At 39.9% G+C, this 23,501-nt stretch overlaps 1 protein-coding gene across 4 annotated transcripts in view; it reads right to left on the bottom strand.

Moving 5' to 3' along the window:
* The window catches only part of atrnl1b (attractin-like 1b), a 984,325-nt gene that overhangs the window by 812,236 nt on the left and 148,588 nt on the right, over nt 1–23,501 (bottom strand). For all 4 annotated transcript variants that reach the window (XM_073027830.1, XM_073027828.1, XM_073027827.1 and 1 more), the window contains exons 6-7: nt 16,665–16,839; nt 12,934–13,027 (exon numbers count right to left, since the gene is read on the bottom strand). In XM_073027830.1, the coding sequence (XP_072883931.1) occupies nt 12,934–13,027; nt 16,665–16,839 (269 nt within the window). The remainder of the gene's footprint in view (nt 1–12,933; nt 13,028–16,664; nt 16,840–23,501) is intronic.

Below are 23,501 nucleotides of genomic sequence, written 5' to 3'. Positions count from 1 at the left end.
ATGAATTAAAGATATATCACTCTCAGATTAATCAACTTCTAGAAACAATATTAAAAGAATCTTCAGGTTAATAAGCAATCTTTTTCTGCTATAGTCAAGCATGCATTTAAAATATATACAGACTTCCATATTGATCAGATCTCACCCTATGATAAAATTCTGTCCAGAAAATCTATCTGCAACAAGAACTCATGAGAGGTTTAGTTCTACAACAGAAATTGTTGTCTGGGTCATCACAGAGGACACTGGGTAACGTTCTGAATTCCCCAATCTGCAATCCTGATGATTTATCTGATGCAGTTTTAACAAAGCTTACAATGGTGACAGCATTCCCAAATTTCTCAATTGACACTTAGTTGAGTATTTCACCTGAAACTTGGTAGCTCTACTGTGAATTTTGGTTTTGTAAGTATTAATACAGAAATCACTTCCCTCACCCTTCAAAAGAAAGTCATAATGGATTAAAGGGAGAATAAATCAATTACTTTGGAATATAAAGTTTACTCATTAAACTTACCATTGGTGAAGTCATCCAATGGAAAAACAACAATTAAAATTTGTAGGGGGTACCATACTAAATTAATGTCATGACATGGCTGCCTTCAGAGTGAAGGGAGATTTTCCCTTGGAGTTCATAAATCGGAATATCCGATACCCTATAGCATATGTGATTAACTAAACTACAGTGATCAATTACTTATATTTTTGATATGCCAATCAAAACCCTTGAATTTCTGCAGAAATGTGCCCAATATTGCATTATAAAGGCTCTAAATGTCTTGAAAAATAATTAGTGATTTTCAGTGCAATCCCACCAAATGTTCTGCTAAAGTTTCATTAAATCATAAGATAAATCTCCATGGCAACTCACTCAACCTAAATAAAACAGATACAAGTGGTCAAATAAAAAAGGCTTGATTGACCCATTAAAATTTTGCCTTTCAAATGTATTTCATTTTTAAGACCATAAGATGTAGGAGCAGAAGTAGGCCACTCGGCCCATCGAGTCTGCTCCGCCATTCAATCATGGGCTGATCCAATTCTTCTAGTCATCTCCAGTCCCTTGCCTTCTCCCCATACCTTTTGATGGCCTAGCTAATGAAGAACCTATCTATCTCTGCCTTAAATAAACCCAATGACTTGGCCTCCACAGCCACTCTCTGACAACAAATTGCCTCATGGCAACAAATTCCACAGATTTACCACTCTCTGACTAAAGCAATTTCTCCACATCTCTGTTCTAAATGGACATTTTTCAATCCTGAAGTTGTGCCCTCTTGTCCTAGATTCCCCTACATGGGAAACAACTTTGCCATATCTAATCTGTTCAGGCCTTTTAGCATTCAGAACATTGCAATGAGATCCCCCCTTATTTTCCTGAACTCCAGCAAATATAGCCCAAGAGCTGCCAGACGTTCCTCATATGGTAACCTTTTCATCATCCTGGAGTCATTCTCATAAATCTTCTCAGAACCCTCTCCAATGTAAGTATATCTTTTCTAAAGCTGGTGCATGGCCAAGCGGTTAAGGCATTCATCTAGTTATCTGAAGGTTGCTCGTTGCGAGCCTTGGCTGAGGCTTGCATGTGTGTCCTTGAGCAAGGCACTTAACCACACGTTGCTCTGCAATGACACCGGTGCCAAGCTGTATGGGTCCTAATGCCCTTCCCTTGGACAACATTGGTGGCGTGGAGAGGGGAGACTTGCAGCTTGGGCAACTGCCAGTCTTCCATTAAAAAAAACCTTGCCCAGGCTTGTGCCCTGGAAACTTCCCAAGGTGCAAATCCATGGTCTATCAAGTCTAACAGAGGCCTACTACTACTACCCTTTCTAAAATAAGGAGCCCAAAACTGCACACAATACTCCAAGTGTGTTCCAAGTATAGAGACTCAAAATCACATCCCTGCTCTTGTATTCTATACTTCCAGAAATGATTGCCTTCTGCTCAACCTGGAGGTGAACCTTTAGGGCATCCTGCACAAGGACTCAAAAGTCCCTTTGCATCTGTGCATTTTGAATTCTCTTCCCATCTAAATAATAGTCTGCCCATTTATTTCTTCCACCAAAGTGCATGATCATACACTTTCCAACATTGTATTTCATTTGCCACTTCTTTGCCCATTCCCCTAAACTATCTAAGTCTCTCTGCAGGCTCTGTGTTTCCTCAGCACTACCTGCTCCTCCACTTATCTTTGTATCATTGGCTAATTTAGCCACAAATCATTGACATACATCGTAAAAAGCAGCGGTCCCAAAACCAACCCCTGTGGAACTCCACTAGTAACAGGCAGCCAGCCAGAATAGGATCCCTTTATTCCCACTCTCTGTTTTCTGCTGACCAGCCAATGCTACACCTATGCTAGTAAATTCCCTGTATTTCCATGGGCTCTTATCTTGCTAAGCAGCCTCATGTGCGGCACCTTATCAAAGACCTTCTGAAAATCCAAGTACAGGCTGCCCCCAAGTTACGAACGTCTGACTTACAAACAACTCGTACTTACGAAAGGAGGAAGGAGAACGCCGTCTGCCATTAACAGTGTTGAGTGTGTAACTTTGTATTTGGCTAAATTTTTCTTAGCAAGATTCACCCTGACCCCCCCTTTTCCAGTCAGCATCGCCCCCACTTGTCCCATTTAACCTGTCTCAGTGCGGGTGGACTTTAGGACCCGGGGGTGCTCAGGTCAGGACCCGCCGCCCATGGCTGCTGCTGAATCCACAGTGTTTCTGTTCTGTTGATGGAAAACGATCATGACTGAAAATGAAGTGGAAATAATAAAGCGATCGGAAAGAGGTGAAACGCCATCGGTCATTGGAAAAGTGTTAAGCTACAGTCGGTCAACGATCAGAACAATTTTAAAGGATAAAGGATAAAGTGAGATTAATGGAACATGTGAAAGGCCCTGCCCCAATGAAAGCTACAATTATTACAAAGCTATGCACTGATATAATTATTTATTTAATTATCGACCCTCAGACCACTAAACTTCCTGAGCACCTTCTCAGACATAATTTTCACTGCACATACTTCACTTCCCTGACACTCCTGAATGTCCAGTATACTGATGTCTTCCACTGTGAAGAATGATGCATTCAGTTCCTCTGCCATCTCTGCATTTCTCATTACAACATCTCCAGTGTCATTTTCTATTGGTCCTATATCTACCCTTGACTCCTGTTACCCTTTATATACTTAAAAAAAACATTTATTATCTTCTTTGATATTAGTCGCCAGCTTCCTTTCATAATTCATCTTTTCCTTCCTAATGGCCTTCTCAGTTTCCTTCTGAAAGTTTTTAAAAGCTTCCCAATCTTCAATCTTCCCACTAGCTTTGGCTTCCTTGTATGCCCTCTCTTTTGGTTTTACTTTGCTTCTGACTTCACTTGTCAGCCATGGTAGTGACCTTCCATTCAAAAATTTCTTCTTATTTGGAATATATCTATCTTGAATTCCCCTCAGTTTTCGCAGAAACTCCAGCCTTTGCTGCCCTTCCTGCTAGTGTCCCTTTCCAGTCAACTTTGGCCAGTTCCCCTCTCATGCCATTGCAATTTCCTTTATTCCACTGCAATACCGACACATTGGAATTTAGTTTCTCCTTCTCAAATTTTAAAGTGAACTCAATCATATTGTGATCACTGTTCCCTAAGGGTTCCTTAACCTTAAGCTCTCTTATCACCTCTGGATCATTGCACAACACGCAATTTAGCACAGCCAATCCCCTAGTGGGCTCAACAACAAGCTGTTCTAAAAAGCCATCCCTTAGACATTCTGCAAATTCTCTCTCTTGAGGTCCAGTACTGGCCTAGTTTTCCCAATCCACTGTCATGTTAAAATCCCCAAAGATTTTCAGGATTGCCCATCTGACAGGCCTTTTCTATCTCCTGCTATAATTTGTAATCCACATCCCAGCTGCTGTTTGGAGGCCTGTAAACAACTGCCAATAGGGTCCTTTTACTTGGAGGCCTTTTCTTAACTCAAGCCCTGTTGGAACAAAGCAACTGCTTTAGGAAAATATTCAACATGGGCTTGGTAATATCCTAACATTGGATGGACCCTTTTAAACTGTAGGCAGCAGTCTCTTTTCAAAAATCCATATGAGTTGTGCATTCCACAATTGCACTGTATTATAAAAGCACACAATCCATGCTCACTTTTCACACTTACTTAAAATTTTCATCACAGGATGTCACAACCAAGGAAAGCATGCATTCCCATTCTTAAATGGCATTAAATCTGTTTAAATGGTCATTAAGAATCAACCAAATAGTTGCAAGTCTGGTATCTCAGAAGTCAGACTCAGGCAGGCAGCTGATTTCCTTTGAAAATTAGTGATCCAATTGGCCATTTACAACAACCCAGTGCTTCATAGTCACCATTATTAAATTTACTTTTTTTTAGATTAATTCCCTACCACTATGGTGGGATTTGATCATTGTAATATTAATACAATAGCATTGGCATTATACCACTGGTACTTTCCTAAAGTTGATCTTTCCTATCAAAGTTATACCTAGAGTATTTAAAAATCATTACTCACAAATCCAGACTAACAAAGCCTAAGTATAAATTTACAAAGTGAACCATGATTTATTTTAAATCATATACAGAATCAGCATTCTTGGAAAACTATGCAATAGCAAACAAGCATGCCACTTATTTGTGTTGGACAAAAGAAACTTATTAAAAGGTGTCAATTTTAATAAGTTTTATTACACATTTTACAGTTTACATGAAGTCACCAGTTAAACCTTTACAGGACTCATCCACATTAGTATTCTCCATTATAGACAATTCTGAAAGGAGTGATTGATCAAATGCACACAATCTTTAAGTGCTACTATACATTGGTCTTCAAAGAGCTTAACAGAGCAAAGAAAAAGTAATATTCAAAACCTGCAGAAAGCCATTGACAGCCAATGACCAGAACTACTCGAAATAAACAGGTTCAGAATACTGAGCATCTGAAGGCTTCAGGCTAGTGCCTCCCTCATTCATATCCAAAAGTGATGTTCAGTGGGCATGTTATGCCTGGCGTCACTAAGTTTTCCAGGCTCATATCCAAAATTGCCACATGATGCAAAGATGCAAGTGTTCTAGAGGGAGCACTTACAACAGCAAAAGAGCTCCAACAAAATATTTCCAGCCTCCTGTCACAACTTGGAAAGGTACACTAAGCTGCCACCTAGTGCCGAAATCTCAGATGATTATTCCATTGGTATATCATCTACAAAAATACAAGGGTAGAGCATCTTTAAGAATGTTTTTCCAATTGCAATTTGTGGTGTTGTTTGAGTGTCACATAATCAGAAGTAATTTATATCAAGAGTTTACAGGCAATATTAATAAATATCACCATGCACATTTCGTGCAACAATGAAAACTTGTATTACCTTTCTTTTTGAAACAATGGAAAGTGTATAATTACTTACCATTCATACCATGAATACCTTTGGGTTCATCAGCTGCATGAAGAGGGGGAGCCTGCTGCATGGGTAGGAGCTTGCTCTCCATATCGTACAGCCTTGGCTTGCGTATCAACTAATGGCGACAACATCCATGGCCAATCCCGACAAACGAAGGGCCTCACATTCAAAAATGATGGTGTATGGCTTACAACAAAGTTTGGTCCAGAGCAGCATTTAGTTTTGATTTGATTAAGTACCACCATCTTTAGGGATCGATTATCTTTCCCCATTTGGCATTGTTGTCAATCCAGCAAAATACTTTGATTTCCTACTACATTACGAATCATTTATTAAATTTCAATTGGTTGACAAATAATAAAATGCCCATGGACAGCTTCAAGCATAATTTTTTATGACCAATAATAATATAAAATGCCAAGAAAATGGGATTAGTACATGTATAACTATAATTTAAAATACAGTATCAGTACAGATCGAATGCAGGCTATAATTCCTAACGTAATTTTATCATATGATCTTTTCTAAATTCTGTTTTAATATAACCTTCCAAATCACTAGAATAAATATTTCTTGCTAATTAACATTGCATGCAAGTTAATGAACCAGAATAATTTCAAGTTATTTTATCTTTTCTCACTAATTTACAAACCAGGGTGATGGGGTGGAGATACATTTGCAAGAAAAAGTTTTTTAGCTCTTTGCAGTTACCTGGTTTTCTACATTCATTACTCATAAAATGTGGTTTGATTTGCATCTAAGTCACAATTATAGACAAACACAATCTGCCTAAACTAATAGCATACAATCAATTGTACTTTTCATGTTTTTGTTGAACACATTGTTTAACCATTCATTGTCTAGGCTGGAAAAAAGTATGTGAACCCTTGTATTTAATAACAGGTAGCACCTCAGAACCTCTTTAAGCAGCAATAACTTCCACTAAATGTTTCCTGTAGCTGCTAATCAAACTTGCACAACAGTGAGGAGGAATTTTAGACCATCTCTCCTTACAATACCTTTTCAGTTTATTAATATTTCTGAGATACCTTCCATAAACAGTCCTTTTCAGGTCAAGCCACAGCAACTCAATTGGGTTAAAGTCTGGACTCTGACTTGGCCATTCCAAAACATTAATTTTCTTCTTTTCAAACCATTGTTTTGTTGATTTACTCTTGTCTTTCAGATCATTGTCTTGTTGCATCATCCAACTTTTATTAAGCTTCAGATGGCAGACCACTACCCTGACATTCTCCTGCAAGGTGTCTTGATACAATTTTGAACCCATTGTTCCCTCGACGATTGCAAGCTGTCCAGACCCTGAGACAGCAAAGCAGTTGTAAACCATGATGCTCCTTCCACCATGCTTCACAGTTGGGATGAGGTATTGGTGTTTGTGTGCAGTGCCCTTTTTCCTCCAAACATAACGGATTGCATTTCAGCTAAAACATTTGACTTTTGTCTCATCTGTCCACAGAACACTGTCCCAGAAGTGTAGTGGAATATCAAGGCAGTCTTTTGCAAATCTGAGATGTGCAGCAATGGTTCTTTTTTGAAGAGCAGTAATTTCCTCTGTGGTGTCCTTCCATGAACAGCATTCTTGTTCAGTGTTTTTCTTATAGTGGACACATGAACAGAGAGTTTATCAAGTTCTAGGGATTTCTTCAGGCCTTTAGCTGCTACCCTTGGGTTTGTTTTCTCTTCCATTAGCATTGAACATTGTACTATTGGTGGGATCTATGCCAAACTTCATCTCCTAGGGTGAGTACTGAACTTCCTCCATTTGCAGACAAGTTCTCTTACTGTGAACTGATGAACACTCAGGTCTTTACAAATGCTTCTGTAGCCTTTCCCAGCTTCATATATCCCTACAATTCCTTTTCTAAGGCCCTCTGAAAATTGTTTTGATCGAGGCATGATGCACATAACAGACCTTTCTTGAGAAGAGCAGGCTCTGTCAGTAACCTGACTTCATGTGTGTGTATTTTATAAGACCTCTACAACACACACCTCCAATCTCATCTCATTGATTGGAACACCTGACTCCAAATAGCATTTGTAGAAGGCATTACCCCAGGAGTTCACATACTTTTTTGAACCTAGACTATGATTGTTTAAATGGTGTAATGAGTACTGACAAGTACATTATTTGTGTGTTATTAGTTTAGCAGATTGTGTTTGTTTATTACTGTGACTTAAATGAAGATTTAATGAGTAGTTAATACAGAAAACCAGGTAATTGCAAAGGGTTCACAAACTTTTTCGGGCAACTGTAAATCTCTACCAAAAGAGATATAAGGTGATCCTTCCCTTCGCTAGCCTGCAGGTCACTATTGGACAAAGTGTAGAACCAGCTTAGACCTTACTTTGCCCCCCCCCCCCCCATCCTCAATCAGGGTCAAATGAAGCCAGTGGATGGTCGTGTGGGCAGCTGCTGCATATCACAGTTGTGGTTATGGAACCACAAATGTCAGGCAGACAACCTCTGAAGAGTATTGAGAATGACTGAGATCACTTGTCTTGTAAAGACACAGACCAGAAGAAGGAAATGGCAAACCATTTCAGTAGAAAAAATTGCCAAGAACGATCGTGGTCTTAGACCACAATTGCCCATATCATACAAAACAGCATCAAACTAAAATCACCAAAAGAAGTTTAAGAAGATTCATAGCAAAATTCCATATAACAGCTTAAACTCAAACCCAGTGAAAATGCTGAAGCTCAACTACTGATACTAAAACCTTACTTAGAATTAAAGCAATGTTTGGAACAAACAGAACAATAGGAAAAAAAATCAGTATACAGAAAGTCAGCAGTACATATCAAAAGTTTTAAAAGGAACCAGGGACTGTGACAAACATTTATTTACACTAAGTGGTCACTTAATATAAGGAACCTCCTGAGCCTATTTAAGTGGCCACTGAGCACATGTTCGTGGTCTTCTACTACTGTAGCCAACCTACTTCAAGGTTTGACATGTTATGCAATCAGAGATGCTCTTCTGCACACCTCTGGTTATGGTGAGTTGAATCACAAGTCTGGCCATTCTCCTCCAACCTCTCTCACACAAGGCATTTTCACACACGGAACTGCAGCATTCTGGATGTTTTCTTAGTTTTTCGCACCATTCTCTGTAAATTCTAGAGATTGTTGTGCATGAAAATCCCAGGAGATCAGCAGTTTTGGAGATACTCAATTATTCCACGGGCAAGGTCACATTTCTTCACCATTCTGACGCTTGGTCTGAACAACAACTGAACTTCTTGACCATGTCTGCATGCTGTTATGCAATGAGATATTGCCACATGATTAATATTAATATTTGCTGATTAATGGCTGATTAATATTTGCATTAACAAGCAGGTATAGAGGAGCACCTAATAAAGTGGCCACTGACAGTATACTGTACACTAAAAGATGATCCTTAATTTGCAACAGAAATGAGAGTTACTGTGAAAGGAACAAAGCCCCAAATGTAGCAAGAAGGGAATAAGTACAACCAATCATCAAGTCACACCACGATTCTGTTACTGAGGCTACAGTGCACCTTCGACATTTTTATTGAAGTAGAGGCAAGGAAGATTAAAAATTGGCAAGCAGTTTAAACTTAGGTCTCCACTCCAACACAAATCCAAAGAACTGCTCAATCAGTTTTCGAGTGCAATACTTGCACTTTTCAGTTTTCTTTCTTAGGAATAAATGTGGTATTTGGTTGCATTATAAGATACCACAGTTATTAATCCATCAGCTATCCAGCATGTTTTATTTTATAGTAGAAAAGAACAGATATTTAAAAAGAACATTTGATTTTAGCTGTCAGAAATTCTTTACAGGGTTGCTCCAATATTTTACATATGTAGTGTATTGCTGCCATCTGGTGTCATTGTGTGATAAAGCATTCTGAAGCAAAACCTATTAAGAAGTAGATGTGGCGACCCACTTTCTGCGCAGGCGAACCGGCTCACAAATAGTCAGCGTGCGGGGAGAAACTTTGGTAATGCACCTCTGATGTCATTTCCGCCCGGAGAGGGCGGGCACTAGGGATTAAATGCCAGTGCCGCGAAGTTTGAATAAACTAGTCCCAAAACGGCTTACCGACTGCATGTCATCTCTAGCTCTGTATGTAGCACATCGCTACATTGGTGAACCCGACGGTCCAAACGGGATTTGGACCAAAGATGACCGACTCTTCATCTGTTCACGCAGGTTCGCTAAAACTGCCGACTTTCTGGACGCTGCGACCACGCGTGTGGTTTAGCCAAGCAGAAGCCCAGTTCCAGATTCGGCAGATAACCTCTGATTCCACGCGTTACTACCACGTGGTGAGCACCCTTGACCAGGAGATGGCCGCCCAGGTTGAGGATTTCAGTCGCCCCCGGAAGAAGGCAAATATGAAGCATTCAAAGTGCTGCTCATTGGGACCTTTGGCCTCTCACGGCATGAGCGGGATGCCTGCCTGCTTCAACTGGATGGTTTGGGAGACAGGCTGCCGTCAGCATTGATGAAGGAGATGCTGGCCCTGGCTGACAGACACAAGCCCTGCCTCATGTTCGAGCAAGCGTTCCTAGAGCAACTGCCCGAGGACATACATCTGCTGCTGGCCGACGCAGATTTCAGTGACCCCCGGAAGGTGGCGGCCCGGGCAGACGTGCTTTGGAAAGCCAAGAGGGAGAGCGTGGCGTCCGTCAGTCAGATTACCAGGCCACGCGTCCAACAGCGGACCAGACCAGGCCCGGCAGGGGGGCGCATGCAACACAGAGGCAGGAGTGAGGAGGACAGTGAACAGTGGTGTTTCTACCACCAGCAGTGGGGCACAGAAGCCCGCCGTTGTCGCCCGCCCTGCAAGGGTCAGGGCCAGGGCCAGCTGTCGCTAATGACTATGGCGGCTGCTATACTTCCTTAGAACATATGTTTCCAAACAGACAATTAAATCAGTAGCACAGAATCATAGATAAACTGGAATTAAGCTATTGGTTCATGACTGGCTCCAGCAAATATTCATTATTGCAGTTTTTTTAATTTTCCCTTTTTTTAATAGTCACAGACAAAAATTACCCTCTTTGTACACATCATTTGAAATACCAGCTACAATACTGTTCCTAGTTCTGACACTGCTATAAAAAGCTTTAGACACACACCCACACACAAACTTTCCCCCAGTAGTGCCCATTGTAAAAAGTCTATTTTGGAGACTTTGCCTCCCATTGCCCATTTGCAATTCAGACCATACCACTGAGGCTGCATAGGGACAGCAAGAGAGGCTTTTAAAAAATCCCATTAAACATGTACTGCAGGTGACACTTCTATACAACAACCAGATGTAGCAAAACCCATCCTCGCTACTTGATCAAAAATCTGATGGAGAAACCCACCATGTCAAGCCTCTGTCCTGATGCAGAGTCTCGACCAAAACTTCGATCATCCCTTTATCTCTAAAATTGCTGATAACATATCAATGTCCTCCAGCTAATTGTTTTCGTAATTTCTATTATCCCATTACTACTTGTTAATTTGATTAATCTCCCCATTGATCTTCCTTTCCCACAGATAATTTAAAGCACAGGCTAAACCACCTGTCCTGTTTTAAGAAGGATTGAAAAGTTAAATTAAAAACAGAAAATATACCTAACAATTGTGCACTATCTGTTGAAGCTGAATAGCCAGTTTGACAGGATGTCACCATGAGAATACTTTCGACAGCTGGTTAAAGAGCAATAAGAGCTCTTCAGAAACTGAAATTGGGCCTTTGTAACATACTTTGCCATCAACAGTCCAATGATGAAAACAAAAGACACATTTAGATAGCTTCTTTCACATCCTGTTCACAGTTGACTTTTAAACAAATTATTTTTGCAACTCATTGCAGTCATTTCTATTAAAAAAAACCTTTTTATGCCCAAAACAGGAATTATGCATTAATATGTGATGTTGTAAATATTTGGTTTCAATAACTAAACATTTTTGATTAAAAACACAAAATTCCAAGTAACAACTCATCAATTTTCTCCAGGAACCCAAAAACTGGAAATGAGATTAATGCTTGTCTACTCAAAATTTTACCAGCCTGGATTTTTTCTGAAATCTTAAGGAATCATCTTGTTCACAATTGTCAATGTATAGAAAGGTGAATGTCTTTTGTTATTGTCAGTTCATCTATTCCTTATCCTTGAATGCTAAAGCAACTCCAAAATTTCCATGAGGTAAATAAACATCAAGACAACCGTTTGACTGCAACTCCACCAATGCAAACCTTTCAAATGCTACATTAGCAATAAGCAAGACCCAACATGCTCTCATACTTTGATAGACTTCAGAAAAGTGGAGTATTGCCATTTGCTTCCCTAAAATATTTGAATATGATGGAGTTAAATTAATATATTTTTTCATTTTGTTCCACTTAGAAATGACCAGTGCAACTTCAGCCAAGACACACTTTTAGTAAGAGTTCAAACTACTAATCCCAAATTTCACCCATTTTTTCAATTATTTTACTGATGTTTGTCACACTTAGCAAAAATCTAAATGTTACACATACTTATACTGAAGTCTATAATTTGTATTTAAAATGACAGACACTGAAAAATACATAAGACTTAAATGTCTTGTGGGTGCCCACTTTGTTTAGTTCCCCTTATCTAATGCAAACCTGTAGAATAACTCAACTATTTCTTCCAACCTTGACTTAATGTCTTCTATGCTTCAGAAATTTCTTACCAAACACTGCTGCTCAACTCAAATCCGCAGAGCTGATGTTGTCTTTCAAATGAAACTTTGCCAAATGCATCCAAGAAATCTTGATATGATGCACTATATGCAAATTCTGAATTTGGTTCTAATTTTAATTTTACAGGTGTTTAAAATTAATTATATTTGATTTTTATTACTTTCTGACATTGAAGCCACACACAGAATACAAATTAACATATCATAATACTACAATATATGGTTAAAACTGAAGTCTATTATTCAGATAAAGCCATAATCAAAACTGTCTAATGCTCCATTCAACCAATGCTTTAGTAGCTTTTGTCCCAAAGACATTAACCAATAGTGGAAAAAAGAACAAGTTTATGGCAGTCATTACATTGCAAACAACCACATATAATAGGAGACATAGTGTGAAAATCATGAATTATATGCATGTTGAAAAGAGATACTTTTACAGTCAATTCTAATGACTAAACTGAGATGGAGCAAATAAACTTCCCAACAAATTCATGGTCAAACCATGGTAAGCAAAGGCCACAATGACCACATCAAAAACATCTTAAAAGGGAATGTGTTTCATGATTATCTTCACAGTACATCAAACCCCAAGCCTGTAAATAAAGAAAATATATCGTACCAATGGTGTAAGAATTACTGGATTGCATTAGAAGTTAACAATCAACACTATACGGTGCATTGGCCTTCATCAACCTTGGGCATGCACATTATCTACATACACTGTTCAGAGCTCCGAACTAACTGGTTGTTATGAAGCTTATTTAATAAATATGGTATAAATTCTCACCTGATGCAAGCCTAGAGAATGTCCATACCTTGAAAGTGGTCTCACATCACTTGTTATGGGTACTCCTGTCCACCCATTGCTCTCCAAGTCATACCTAAAACAAAACTAGTTGTATCAATTTCTAAATTATAATAAACTGTACATTTAATTCTACATTTAAGATTCAGATGCATTTATCATATGTACATCAAAACATACAGTAAAATGTGTCATTTGTGTTAACAATCAACACAATATCGTGCATTCGCCTTCATCAACCATGGGATTCAGTTTAAGAGCCGAGAGGTAATGTTACAGGTATATAAGACCCTGGTCAGGCCCCACTTGGAGCACTGTGCTCAGTTCTGGTCACCTCACTAAAGGAAGCATGTGGAAACTATAGAAAGTGTGCAGGGGAGATTTACAAGGATGTTGCCTGGATTGGAGAGCATACCTTACGAGAATAGGTTGAGTGAACTTGGCCTTTTATCCTTGGAACGGCAGAGGATAAGAAGTGACCTGATAGAGGTGTATAAGATGATAAGAGGCATCAGTCATGTGGATAATCAGAGGCTTTTTCCCAGATCTGAAATGGCCAACATGAGAGGGCACAGCTTTAAGGTGCTCGGAAGTAGGAATAGAGGTGCTGTCAGGATTAAGTTTTTTTACACAGAGAGTGGTGAGCACGTGGAATGGGCTGCCAGCAATGGTGGTGGAGGCGGATATGATGGGGACTTTTAAGAGACTCCTGGATAGGTATGTGGAGCATAGAGGGCTATGGGTAACCCAAGGTAATTTCTAAAGTAAGTACATGTTTGGCACAGCATTGTGGACTGAAGGTGCTGTATTATGCTGTAGGTTTTCTATGTTTCTAACCCAAGGATGTGCTGGGGACAGCCAGCAAGTGTCACCACACATTCTGGTGCAAACCCAACATGCCCACAACATTCAGCAGATCAACACAAGCAATAACAATAGCAACAAAACAAGACCTTTTCCTCCCTCTCACCCACCCACACACACACACAGATGGAGACACAGGCTGCCTCCATATTTCCAGCAGACTCGCAGAGATCAGGCCTCAAAATTTTCCTGTGGACTTGCAGATATCAAGCCTCAACATTCAGACTTCTGATTGACCTTCAGGCTTCAATCTTCATATGACCCCAGGACTCGCAAATGAAGGAAGCTCACACACTCCAAGCATTGAACTTTGGACTTGCCCACTCGAGAACCAAGGGGTTGGGTGTTGAATGGACCTCAATTCTCAAAACCTGCTGAGCTGGGGGAATTTGTTGACATGAGGGTCCCCAAGCCTTCGACCACACTAGTATTCATCAATAGCGCTTGCCAGCCCTGCCCCAGTTTGTAAATTTAAATCCACAACCAACAATTCACTCCTGTCCATATTTTGTTCATTTACACTCATATGTGTCTGTCGATCCATTAAAAGCTGATGAGAGAGATCTCCATTGCTTCCTATCACCCATCAATGACCCAGTGTCACATGCTTTTTCAATTCTTGCTAGGTTTTTACAGGTATAAAGTTTAACAGCTTCAGGTCAAAAATAGGAATATTGTTTGTGCTTGTGCAGTGTTACAGATAATTTCCTGCAAGCATATATCACTTAGGATAAACAGTGTAAAAATAATAGTCTTTGTCTTTTTGCTGCTTGGTATTTCGACATGATGTACAAAACCAAGTGAGGTTAAAGATTGTCATTTCCTTCAAGAATTTAGCTGAAACACTGACCACAAGGTCTCTACACAGGGCAAGGATGAAGGACTGCTCAATCAGATTTAATTTATGAAATAATCTAGAAACTGGTATTTAAAAGTTTATGTGCAAAACCTGGATTTGAGTAACAACAGACTGGTCCACAGTCAAAACACTGCCATTTTTCATTGTCTACAGATGTTGAACACACAACAGGGACCCAAGTAGCTCTATCTACTTGGGAGTCAGTATCATCAGCATAACTTGGTAAGAGATTCTGCTAGTTGTCAAAGTAAAATGCCGTTTAGTCATTCTCATGATATATATTTGAAATGTTTAAAAAAGTCATGTGCAATCTAAGACCGGAACACATCCTACTATCCAAAATCAGAGTTAATTAGTGCTGTAGCAAAGGGGGCATGAGTTTCCTTTTAGCCTAAGATATCATAAGTATCAGAATTACTCAAGTCACCTTTGCTTGAAACAATGAATAGATGGCACTGTTACTTATTACAAGTATTCTGACGCTCCTCAAAGACAACACAGCCATGTGGAATTTAGTCCGAATAAGAAACTGTTCAAGATTCTGATTTCAGACAGACTTACCTTTACCAAAGTAGAAGTGAATTGCCCTGAAAAGTCATGATTTGCAAACAAAATGGATTAATTAACGAGGCTTTAACTGACTCCACTGCAAAAGTAAGAATTCAAACACTGCATGGGTCTTGTCTCATTAACTTGTTTTTATTTATTTATTTATTTATTTGTTTAATGCATAAGTATTACATTTATTACATAAGTATTACATTTATTTAATACATAAATAGGCCATTCTGGCCCTTCAAGCCATGCTAGCACAGTAACCCCACAATCCTAATTAACCCTAGCCTAATCACGGAACAATTTACAATGACCAATTAACCTAGCTAGTATGTCTTTGGAATATGGGAGGAAACCAGAGCACCAAGGGAAACCGACACATTCTATGGGAAAGAGAATCAGAATCAGGTTTATTATCACCGGCATGTGACGTGAAATTTGTTAACTTAGCAGCAGCAGTTCAATGTAATACATAATCTAGCAGAGAGAGAAAATAATAATAAAAATAAATAAAATAAATAATAAATAAGTAAAACAATTAACTTATATTGAATAGATTATTTAAAAATGTGCAAAAACAGAAATACTGTATATTAAAAAAAGTGAGGTAGTGTCCAAAGCTTCAAAGTCCATTTAGGAATCGGATGGCAGAGGGGAAGAAGCTGTTCCTGAATCGCTGAGTGTGTGCCTTCAGGCTTCTGTATCTCCTACCTGATGGTAACAGTGAGAAAAGTGCATGCCCCGGGTGCTGGAGGTCTTTAGTAATGGTCACTGCCTTTCTGAGACACCACTCCCTAAAGATGTCCTGGGTACTTTGTAAGCTAGTGCCCAAGATGGAGCTGACTAGATTTACAACCTTCTGCAGCTTTTTTCGGTGCTGTGCAGTAGTCCCTCCATACCAGACTGTGATGCAGCCTGTCAAAATGTTCTCTCCATGGTACAACTATAGAAGTTTTTGAGTGTATTTGTTGACAGGCCAAATTGCTTCAAACTCCTAATAAAGTATAGCCGCTGTCTTGCCTTCTTTATGACTGCATTAATAAGTTGGGACCAGGTTAGATACTCAGAGATCTTGACATACAGAGACTCATTACAGAAATGCACCAGTATTGAACTCCAAACTCCAGAACACCCAGAGCTGTAATAACACTGCACTGACTGCTACACTAAACCTAACAAGCTCTCTGAATTTTCAAGCATGCTAACTATACAAAATAGAGACAATTTACATTTAGTGAATTTATTAGTAAAACCTTGTTGAACAAAATCAACATTTATGGCTTGACATTCCTGCCAAATTTCTCAAGTTGTTCAATTACAACAACTTGTAGATCAACAAATCATTGAAGCCTCAAGTGGTTTGAATTTTTAGAAAACATGTAACATTCCATGTCATGTCACAAGACAACAAACAGCAAACTACAGGCATACTTACTTCAGAACCATCTGTGATGAAGTATAATTGAAGGTATATCCACCAATTACCCACATAAATTTCCCATATACAACAGCTTTGTGGGATGCACGGCTCACACTGGGACTGAAAGGTTTGATATTTGGTAGTACCCAGTAGGATTCTGAAGATGGGACAGGTAAAGAGCAATCTGGTCCTGGAACACAGTCAAACAGAACTATCGTATTAAACGTTCCAACGCAAGACAGATAATTCAAAAGCAGGCAAACAAGTTGAAAGTACAAAAAAGGCACCCCAAATCACTCATTTTCAAAATATATTCAATGCATGATTACATGATATTATATTTATTGATTAGGATAATAATCATTCACTGTAAAATAAATTAAACACGAGCACAGTTAGCAGAATCTGTATCTGCAAAAGACACATTTGAACACCGAACACTCAGTATAAAACAAGTTGAAGTATACCCATTGCAAAGCACATGACTGAACCAAAAACACTACACATAACCTTGCAAAGTACAATAAGGTGTCAAATCTGTGATTAATTATTCATGCACTTTCATGCTACTTTCTACTACCCAACAATACTCACCAAAAGATCAATTAGTTTTCCATGTGACCTGAAACTGCATTTTAATCTCAAGGTTTGGAAGAACCAGTCAATATCTTGCTATCAACCCTTATGGAAAGAATGATGCACAGAGTTGGTAGGTCTTGTGTAATATGCTGAAAAAATGATGCTCTCTAAGTGAAGTTGCTCCATGTGATTACCAAGATTCCCTGATCAGCAAGATTTATAGATGAGGTTTTGCTCCTTAATGTTGTTATAGCCAGGAGTGGTAATGAGGATAAATTCCCACTAACTATTAAATGTTTCCAATGACATGCATGTCAAATAGCCTCTGACAACCAAGTCTAGCTCCTAGACTTCATGTGTGGTTTAGCTACTGACAGGAGAAGGGGCAAAGGCGGGTAACTGGCATCCTAAAACCATAAGGACCTTAAAAGACAATAAACCATAAGACCAAAACACATTGGAGCAGAATGAGGCTATTTGGCCTTTCAAGTCTGCTCCACCATTCAATCATGGCTAATCCTTTTCTCCCCATAACTTTTGATGCCATTTCCAATCAAGAACGTATCAAACTCTGTTTTAAATACACCCAACGGTCTGGCCTCCACCAGCTGCCTGTGGTAATAAATTCCACAAATTCACCACCCTCTGGCTAAAGAAATTTCTCCGCATCCCTGTTTTAAATGGACAGCCCTCTATCCTGACCCTGTGCCTTCTTGTCTTAGATTTCCCCAGCATGGGAAACATCCTTTCCACATCTACTCTGTCTAGGCCTTTCAACATTCAAAAGGATTCAATGAGATTCCCCCCTCATCCTTCTAAATTCCAGCGAGTACAGACCCAGAGCTATCAATGATAACCCTTTCATTCCCAGAATCTTTTGAAACCTCTCCAATACCAGCCTTTCTTTTCTTAGATGAGGGGCCCAAAACTGTTCACAATACTCAAGGTGAGACATTTCTAATGCTTTATAAAGCCTCAGCATCACATTCCTACTCTTGTATTCTAGACCCCTTGAAATGAATCATAACATCGCATTTGCTTTCCTCACCACCAACTCTACCTGCAAGTTAACCTTTAGGGTGTCTGCACAAGGACTCCCAAGTCCCTTTGCATCTCAGGTTTTTGGATTTTCTCCTCATTTAGTAAATAGTCTGCACATTTACTTCTACTACCAAAGTGCTTGACCATGCATTTTCCAACATTGTATTTCATTTGCCACTTTCTTGCCCATTCTCCTAATCTGTCTAAGTCCTTCTGCAGCCTTCCTGTTTCCTCAACACACCCACTCCTCCACCAGTCTTTGTATCATCTGCAAACCTGGCACCAAAGCAACTATTTCATCATCAAAATCATTGACATACAACATAAAAAGAAGCAGTCCCAATACCAACCCCTGCAGAACACCACTAGTTACTGGCAGCCAAACAGAAAATGATTCTTTTATTCCCACTCACTGCCTCCTAATCAGCCAATGCTCTAGCCATACCAATAACCTTCTTGTAATCCCATGTGCTCTTAACTTGATAAGCAGCCTCATGTGTGCCATCTTGTCAAAGGCCTCTTGAAAGTACAAATATACAACATCCACTGCATCCCCTTTAGCTATCCTACTTGTAATCTCCTCAAAGAATTCCAACAGGTTCATCAGGCAAGATTTTCCCTTAAGGAAACCATGTTGGCTTTGTCCTATCTTGTCATGTGTCACCAAGTACTCCATAATCTATTGATTCCAACAACTTCCCAACCACTGAGGTCAGGCTAACTGGTCTATAATTTCCTTTCTGCTGCCTTCTTTCCTTAGAGAGTGGTGTGACATTTGCAATGTTCTAGTCCTCTGGCACCATGCCAGAGTCCAATAATATTTGAAACATCATTACTAATACCCCTTCAATCTCTACCGCTACCTCTTTCAGAACCTTAGGGTGCAGCTCATCTGGTCTGGGTAACTTAAGTCTTTCAGCTTTCTGATCACCTTCTCCCTTGTAATAGTGACTACACTAACTTCTCTTCCCTCATATTCTTCAACATCTGGCACTCTGCTAGTGTCTTCCACAGTGAAGACTGATGCAAAATATTCATTTAGTTCAGCTGCCGTCTTCTTGGCCCTCATTATTATTTCTCCAGCATCACTTTCATCTCTCATTATTACATATTTCAAAAAGCTTTTACTATCCACTTTGATAGTTTGCTTGCTTGCTATCAAGCAAGCAAAATATTTCATCTTTTCCCTCCTAATGATTCCTTTAGTTGCTCTCTGTTGGGTTTTAAAAACTTCCCAATCCTCTGCCTTCTCACTAATTTTTGCTTTGTTGTATGCCGTCTCTTTTGCTTTTACATCAGCTTTGACTTCCCTTGTCAGCCATGGTTGTACTATTCTGCCATTTGAGTATTTCTTCATTTTTGGATTGCATCTATCCTGCACCTTCCTCATTTTTCTCAGTAACTCACACCACTTCTGCTCTGCTGTCATCCCTGCCAACATCTCCTTCCAATTTATTTTAGCCAACTCCTCTCTCATACCTCTGTAATCTCTTTTACTCCACTGAAATACTGCTACGTCAGACTTTACTTTCTCCCTATCAAATTTCAAGTTGAACTCAATCATATTGTGATCACTGCCTCCGAAGAGTTCTTTTACCTTAAGCTCCCTAATCACCTCCGGTTCATTAAATAACACTCAATCCAGTATAGCTGATCCCCTAGTAGGCTCAACAACAAATGCTCTAAAAAGCCATGTCATAGGCATTCAACAAACTCACTCTCTTGAGATCCATTTCCAACCTGATTTTCCAGATTGACCTGCATGTTGAAATCTCCCATGGCTATCATAACATTGCCCTTTTGACACACCTTTTCTATTTTCTGTTGTAATGTATGGTCCACATCCCAGTTACTGTTGGGAGGCCTGCAGATAACTATCATCAGGGTTTTTTACCCTTGCGGTTTCTGAACTCACCTACAATAATTCAACATCTTCAAATCCTATGTCACAGACTTACACTGATTTGATGCCATTCTTTACCAGCAGGGCCACACCACCTTCTCTGTCTATCTTACTATCCCTGCGATACAACGTGTAGCCTTGGACATTTAGCTTCCAACTACAACCAACCTTCAGCCACGATTCATTGATGACCACAGTATCACACCTGACAATCTGTAATAGTGCCACAAGATTATCCACCTTATTTCTTATACTCCGTGCATTAAGATATAACACTTTGAGTACTGTATTTGCTACCCTTTTTGATTCTACATCCCTAATACACAGATACTCACCCTGCTGGCTGCAATAATGTCCTATCATCTACCTACCCTTCCTGACAGTCTGACTGCATACTATCTTTGCTTTTTTACCACCCATCCTGTCCTGAGTTCCTTTACTCTGTTTCCTACCCCACTGCCAAATTTGTTTAAACCTTCTCCTACAGCTCTAACAAACCTGCCCACAAAAATTTTGGTGCCCCTCGGGTTCAAGTGCAACCCATCACTTTTGAACAGGTCATACCTTCCCCAGAAGAGATCCCAATGATGCAAGAACCTGAAGCCCTGCCCCCTGCACCAGCTTCTCAGCCACACATTGATCTGACAAATCATCCTGTTTCTACCTGACTTGTACATGGCACAGGCAGCAATCCAGTAATTACTACCTGGGAGGTCCTGCTTCTCCACTTTCTATCTAGCTCTCTAAATTCTCTTTTCAGGACCTCTTTGCTCTTCCTTCCCATGTCAGTGATACCAATATGTACCAAGACATCTGGCTGCTTTCTCTCCCTCTCCAAAATATTGTCGACACGATCCGAGACGTCTCTGATCCTGGCACCAGGGAAGCGACGTACCATTCGGGTGTCCTGTTCACATACACAGAATCTCCTGTCTGTTCCCCAGACTATTGAGTCCCCTATCACTATCACTCCCCTCTTTTCCCTCTTTCCCTCTGCACCACGGACCTATGCTCAGCGCCAGTAATCTGGTCTCTGTGTCATTCCCCTGGGAGGTCATCCCCCACAACAGTATCCAAATTGGTATATTTATTATTGAGGAGAATAGTCACAGGGGTGCTCTACGCTATCTGCCTATTCACATTTCCATTTCTCCTCCAGTCACCCAGCTACTCACACCCTGCAACTTCTGGGCGACTACTTTCCTATAACTCTGATCAATTATCTCTTCACTCACCCAGACCAGACACTACAGGCAAATGGAGCTCTCAGCCGTGGTTGGCAGCTCATCCAAGAGAAGGAAAACTCTGATCTCAAACCTCCATTGCCTTGCGACTATACCCACCCATGAGAAATGCTTCGAAGGAAACCCTGAGAGATAAACCCTGAAATCCGGAGCTGAAGCCCCTAAGGCAGTCCTATGTTGAGTTCATCTCTGACTGGTAATTCCTGCGATACCGCTGGTGTCAAACTGTATCGGTCACTGCTGTTCCTTTGGGTTCATTAGATGCGTGGAGAGGGGGAGCTTGCTACATGGGCAACAGCTTGCTCTCCATATTGTACTGCTAGCCTTGCATATCACACAGCAGCTAGAACACACCATCCCTGATTGACCCTGACCAACAGAGGCCTCTCTGATAGATAAAGGCAAACAGTGAAAACGGTTTCCACCAACTGTAGCAAATATTGTCTGCTCCACATTTAAAGGGACAGATATGACTGAAGACATCAGTGGAGAGGGAAAAAAAGCAAACCTGCTGATATAGTTCAGGCAGATAACAATGATATATGACAGTGGCATGCAAATGTTTGGGCATCCCTGGTCAAAATTTCTGTTACTGTGAATAGTTAAGTGAGTGGAAGATGAACTGATCTCCAAAAGTCATAAAGTTAAAGATGAAACATTCTTTTCAACATTTTAAGCAAGATTAATGTATTATTTTTGTTTTGTACAAGTTTAGAGTGGGGAAAAAAAAAGAAAGCAGCAGCATGCAAAAGTTTGGGCACCCCGAGAGATTTGAGCTCTCAGGTAACTTTTACCAAGGTCTCAGACCTTAATTAGCTTGTTAGGGCTATGGCTTGTTCACAGTCATCGTTAGGAAAGGCAAGGTGATGCAAATTTCAAAGCTTTATAAATACCCTGACTCCTCAAACCTTGTCCCAACAATCAGCAGCCATGGGCTCCTCTAAACAGCTGCCTTGCACTCTGAAAATTAAAATAAATGATGCCCACAAAGCAGGAGAAGGCTATAAGAAGGCACAGGGAACATGTCACTAGTAGAGGGAAAAATTAATTCAATTAAATACCAGCAAATTCTGGAAGCAAACATCACACCGTCTGTAAAAAAAAGCTGAAGATGAAAAGAAGATGGCTTCTACAGCAGAATAATGATCCTAAACACAGCTCAAAATCCACAATGGACTACCTCAAGAGGCGCAAGCTGAAGGTTTTGCCATGGCCCTCATAGTCCCCCGACCTAAACATCATCGAAAACCTCAAAAGAGCAATGAATGCAAGACGGCCCAAGAATCTCACAGAACTAGAAGCCTTTTGCAAGGAAGAATGGGTGAAAATCCCCCAAACAAGAATTGAAAGACTCTTAGCTGGCTACAGAAAGCATTTACAAGCTGTGATACTTGCCAAAGGGGGTGTTACTAAGTACTGACCATGCAGGGTGCCCAAACTTTTGCTTCGGGCCTTTTTCCTTTTTTGTTATTTTGAAAATGTAAAAGATGGAAAAAAAAGTAATCTTGCTTAAAGTATTAAAGAAATGTGTCATCTTTAACTTTATGCCTTTTGGAAATCAGGTCATCTTCTACTCACTTAGCTATGCACAGTAACAGAAATTTTGACCAGGGGTGCCCAAACTTTTGCATGCCCCTGTATGTCAAGTATTCACAATTATTAGATTTCAAGTTTAGCTAATTTCATAATTATTATTAGCATCACGTACTGGTTAAGTCTTCAGAAAACAGTCTGGATATTTCAATGTACAATGAATCAGATGATGAAGAGGTTTCATAAGTCTAAGTTACTGCAAGTTCATGGACAGAGACATGGGACTGGATAAACAAAACTGATACTGCTAATAACATAGCCTTGAAAGGATTTAAACTAAATATATAGAAAAAAAAGTCAAGAATTTCAAACTAATCAAGATTAGTATTTGGAGCAAAACATGTCCAGGCATTTTCTGAGTTCAGCGGGCCAGGCAACATCATCACTTTTTTCATATCTACTTCTCAGCCTTTTTTTTTCTCCAGTGTTACCAAAGGGTTTTGGCCCAAAATGTCGACTGTGCATTTTTCCATAGGTCCTACCTGACCTGCT

This window comes from Hemitrygon akajei, chromosome 23 (assembly GCF_048418815.1).
Source record: "Hemitrygon akajei chromosome 23, sHemAka1.3, whole genome shotgun sequence".
Lineage (NCBI taxonomy): Eukaryota > Metazoa > Chordata > Chondrichthyes > Myliobatiformes > Dasyatidae > Hemitrygon > Hemitrygon akajei.
This window is presented reverse-complemented; position numbering and strand designations above follow the sequence as displayed.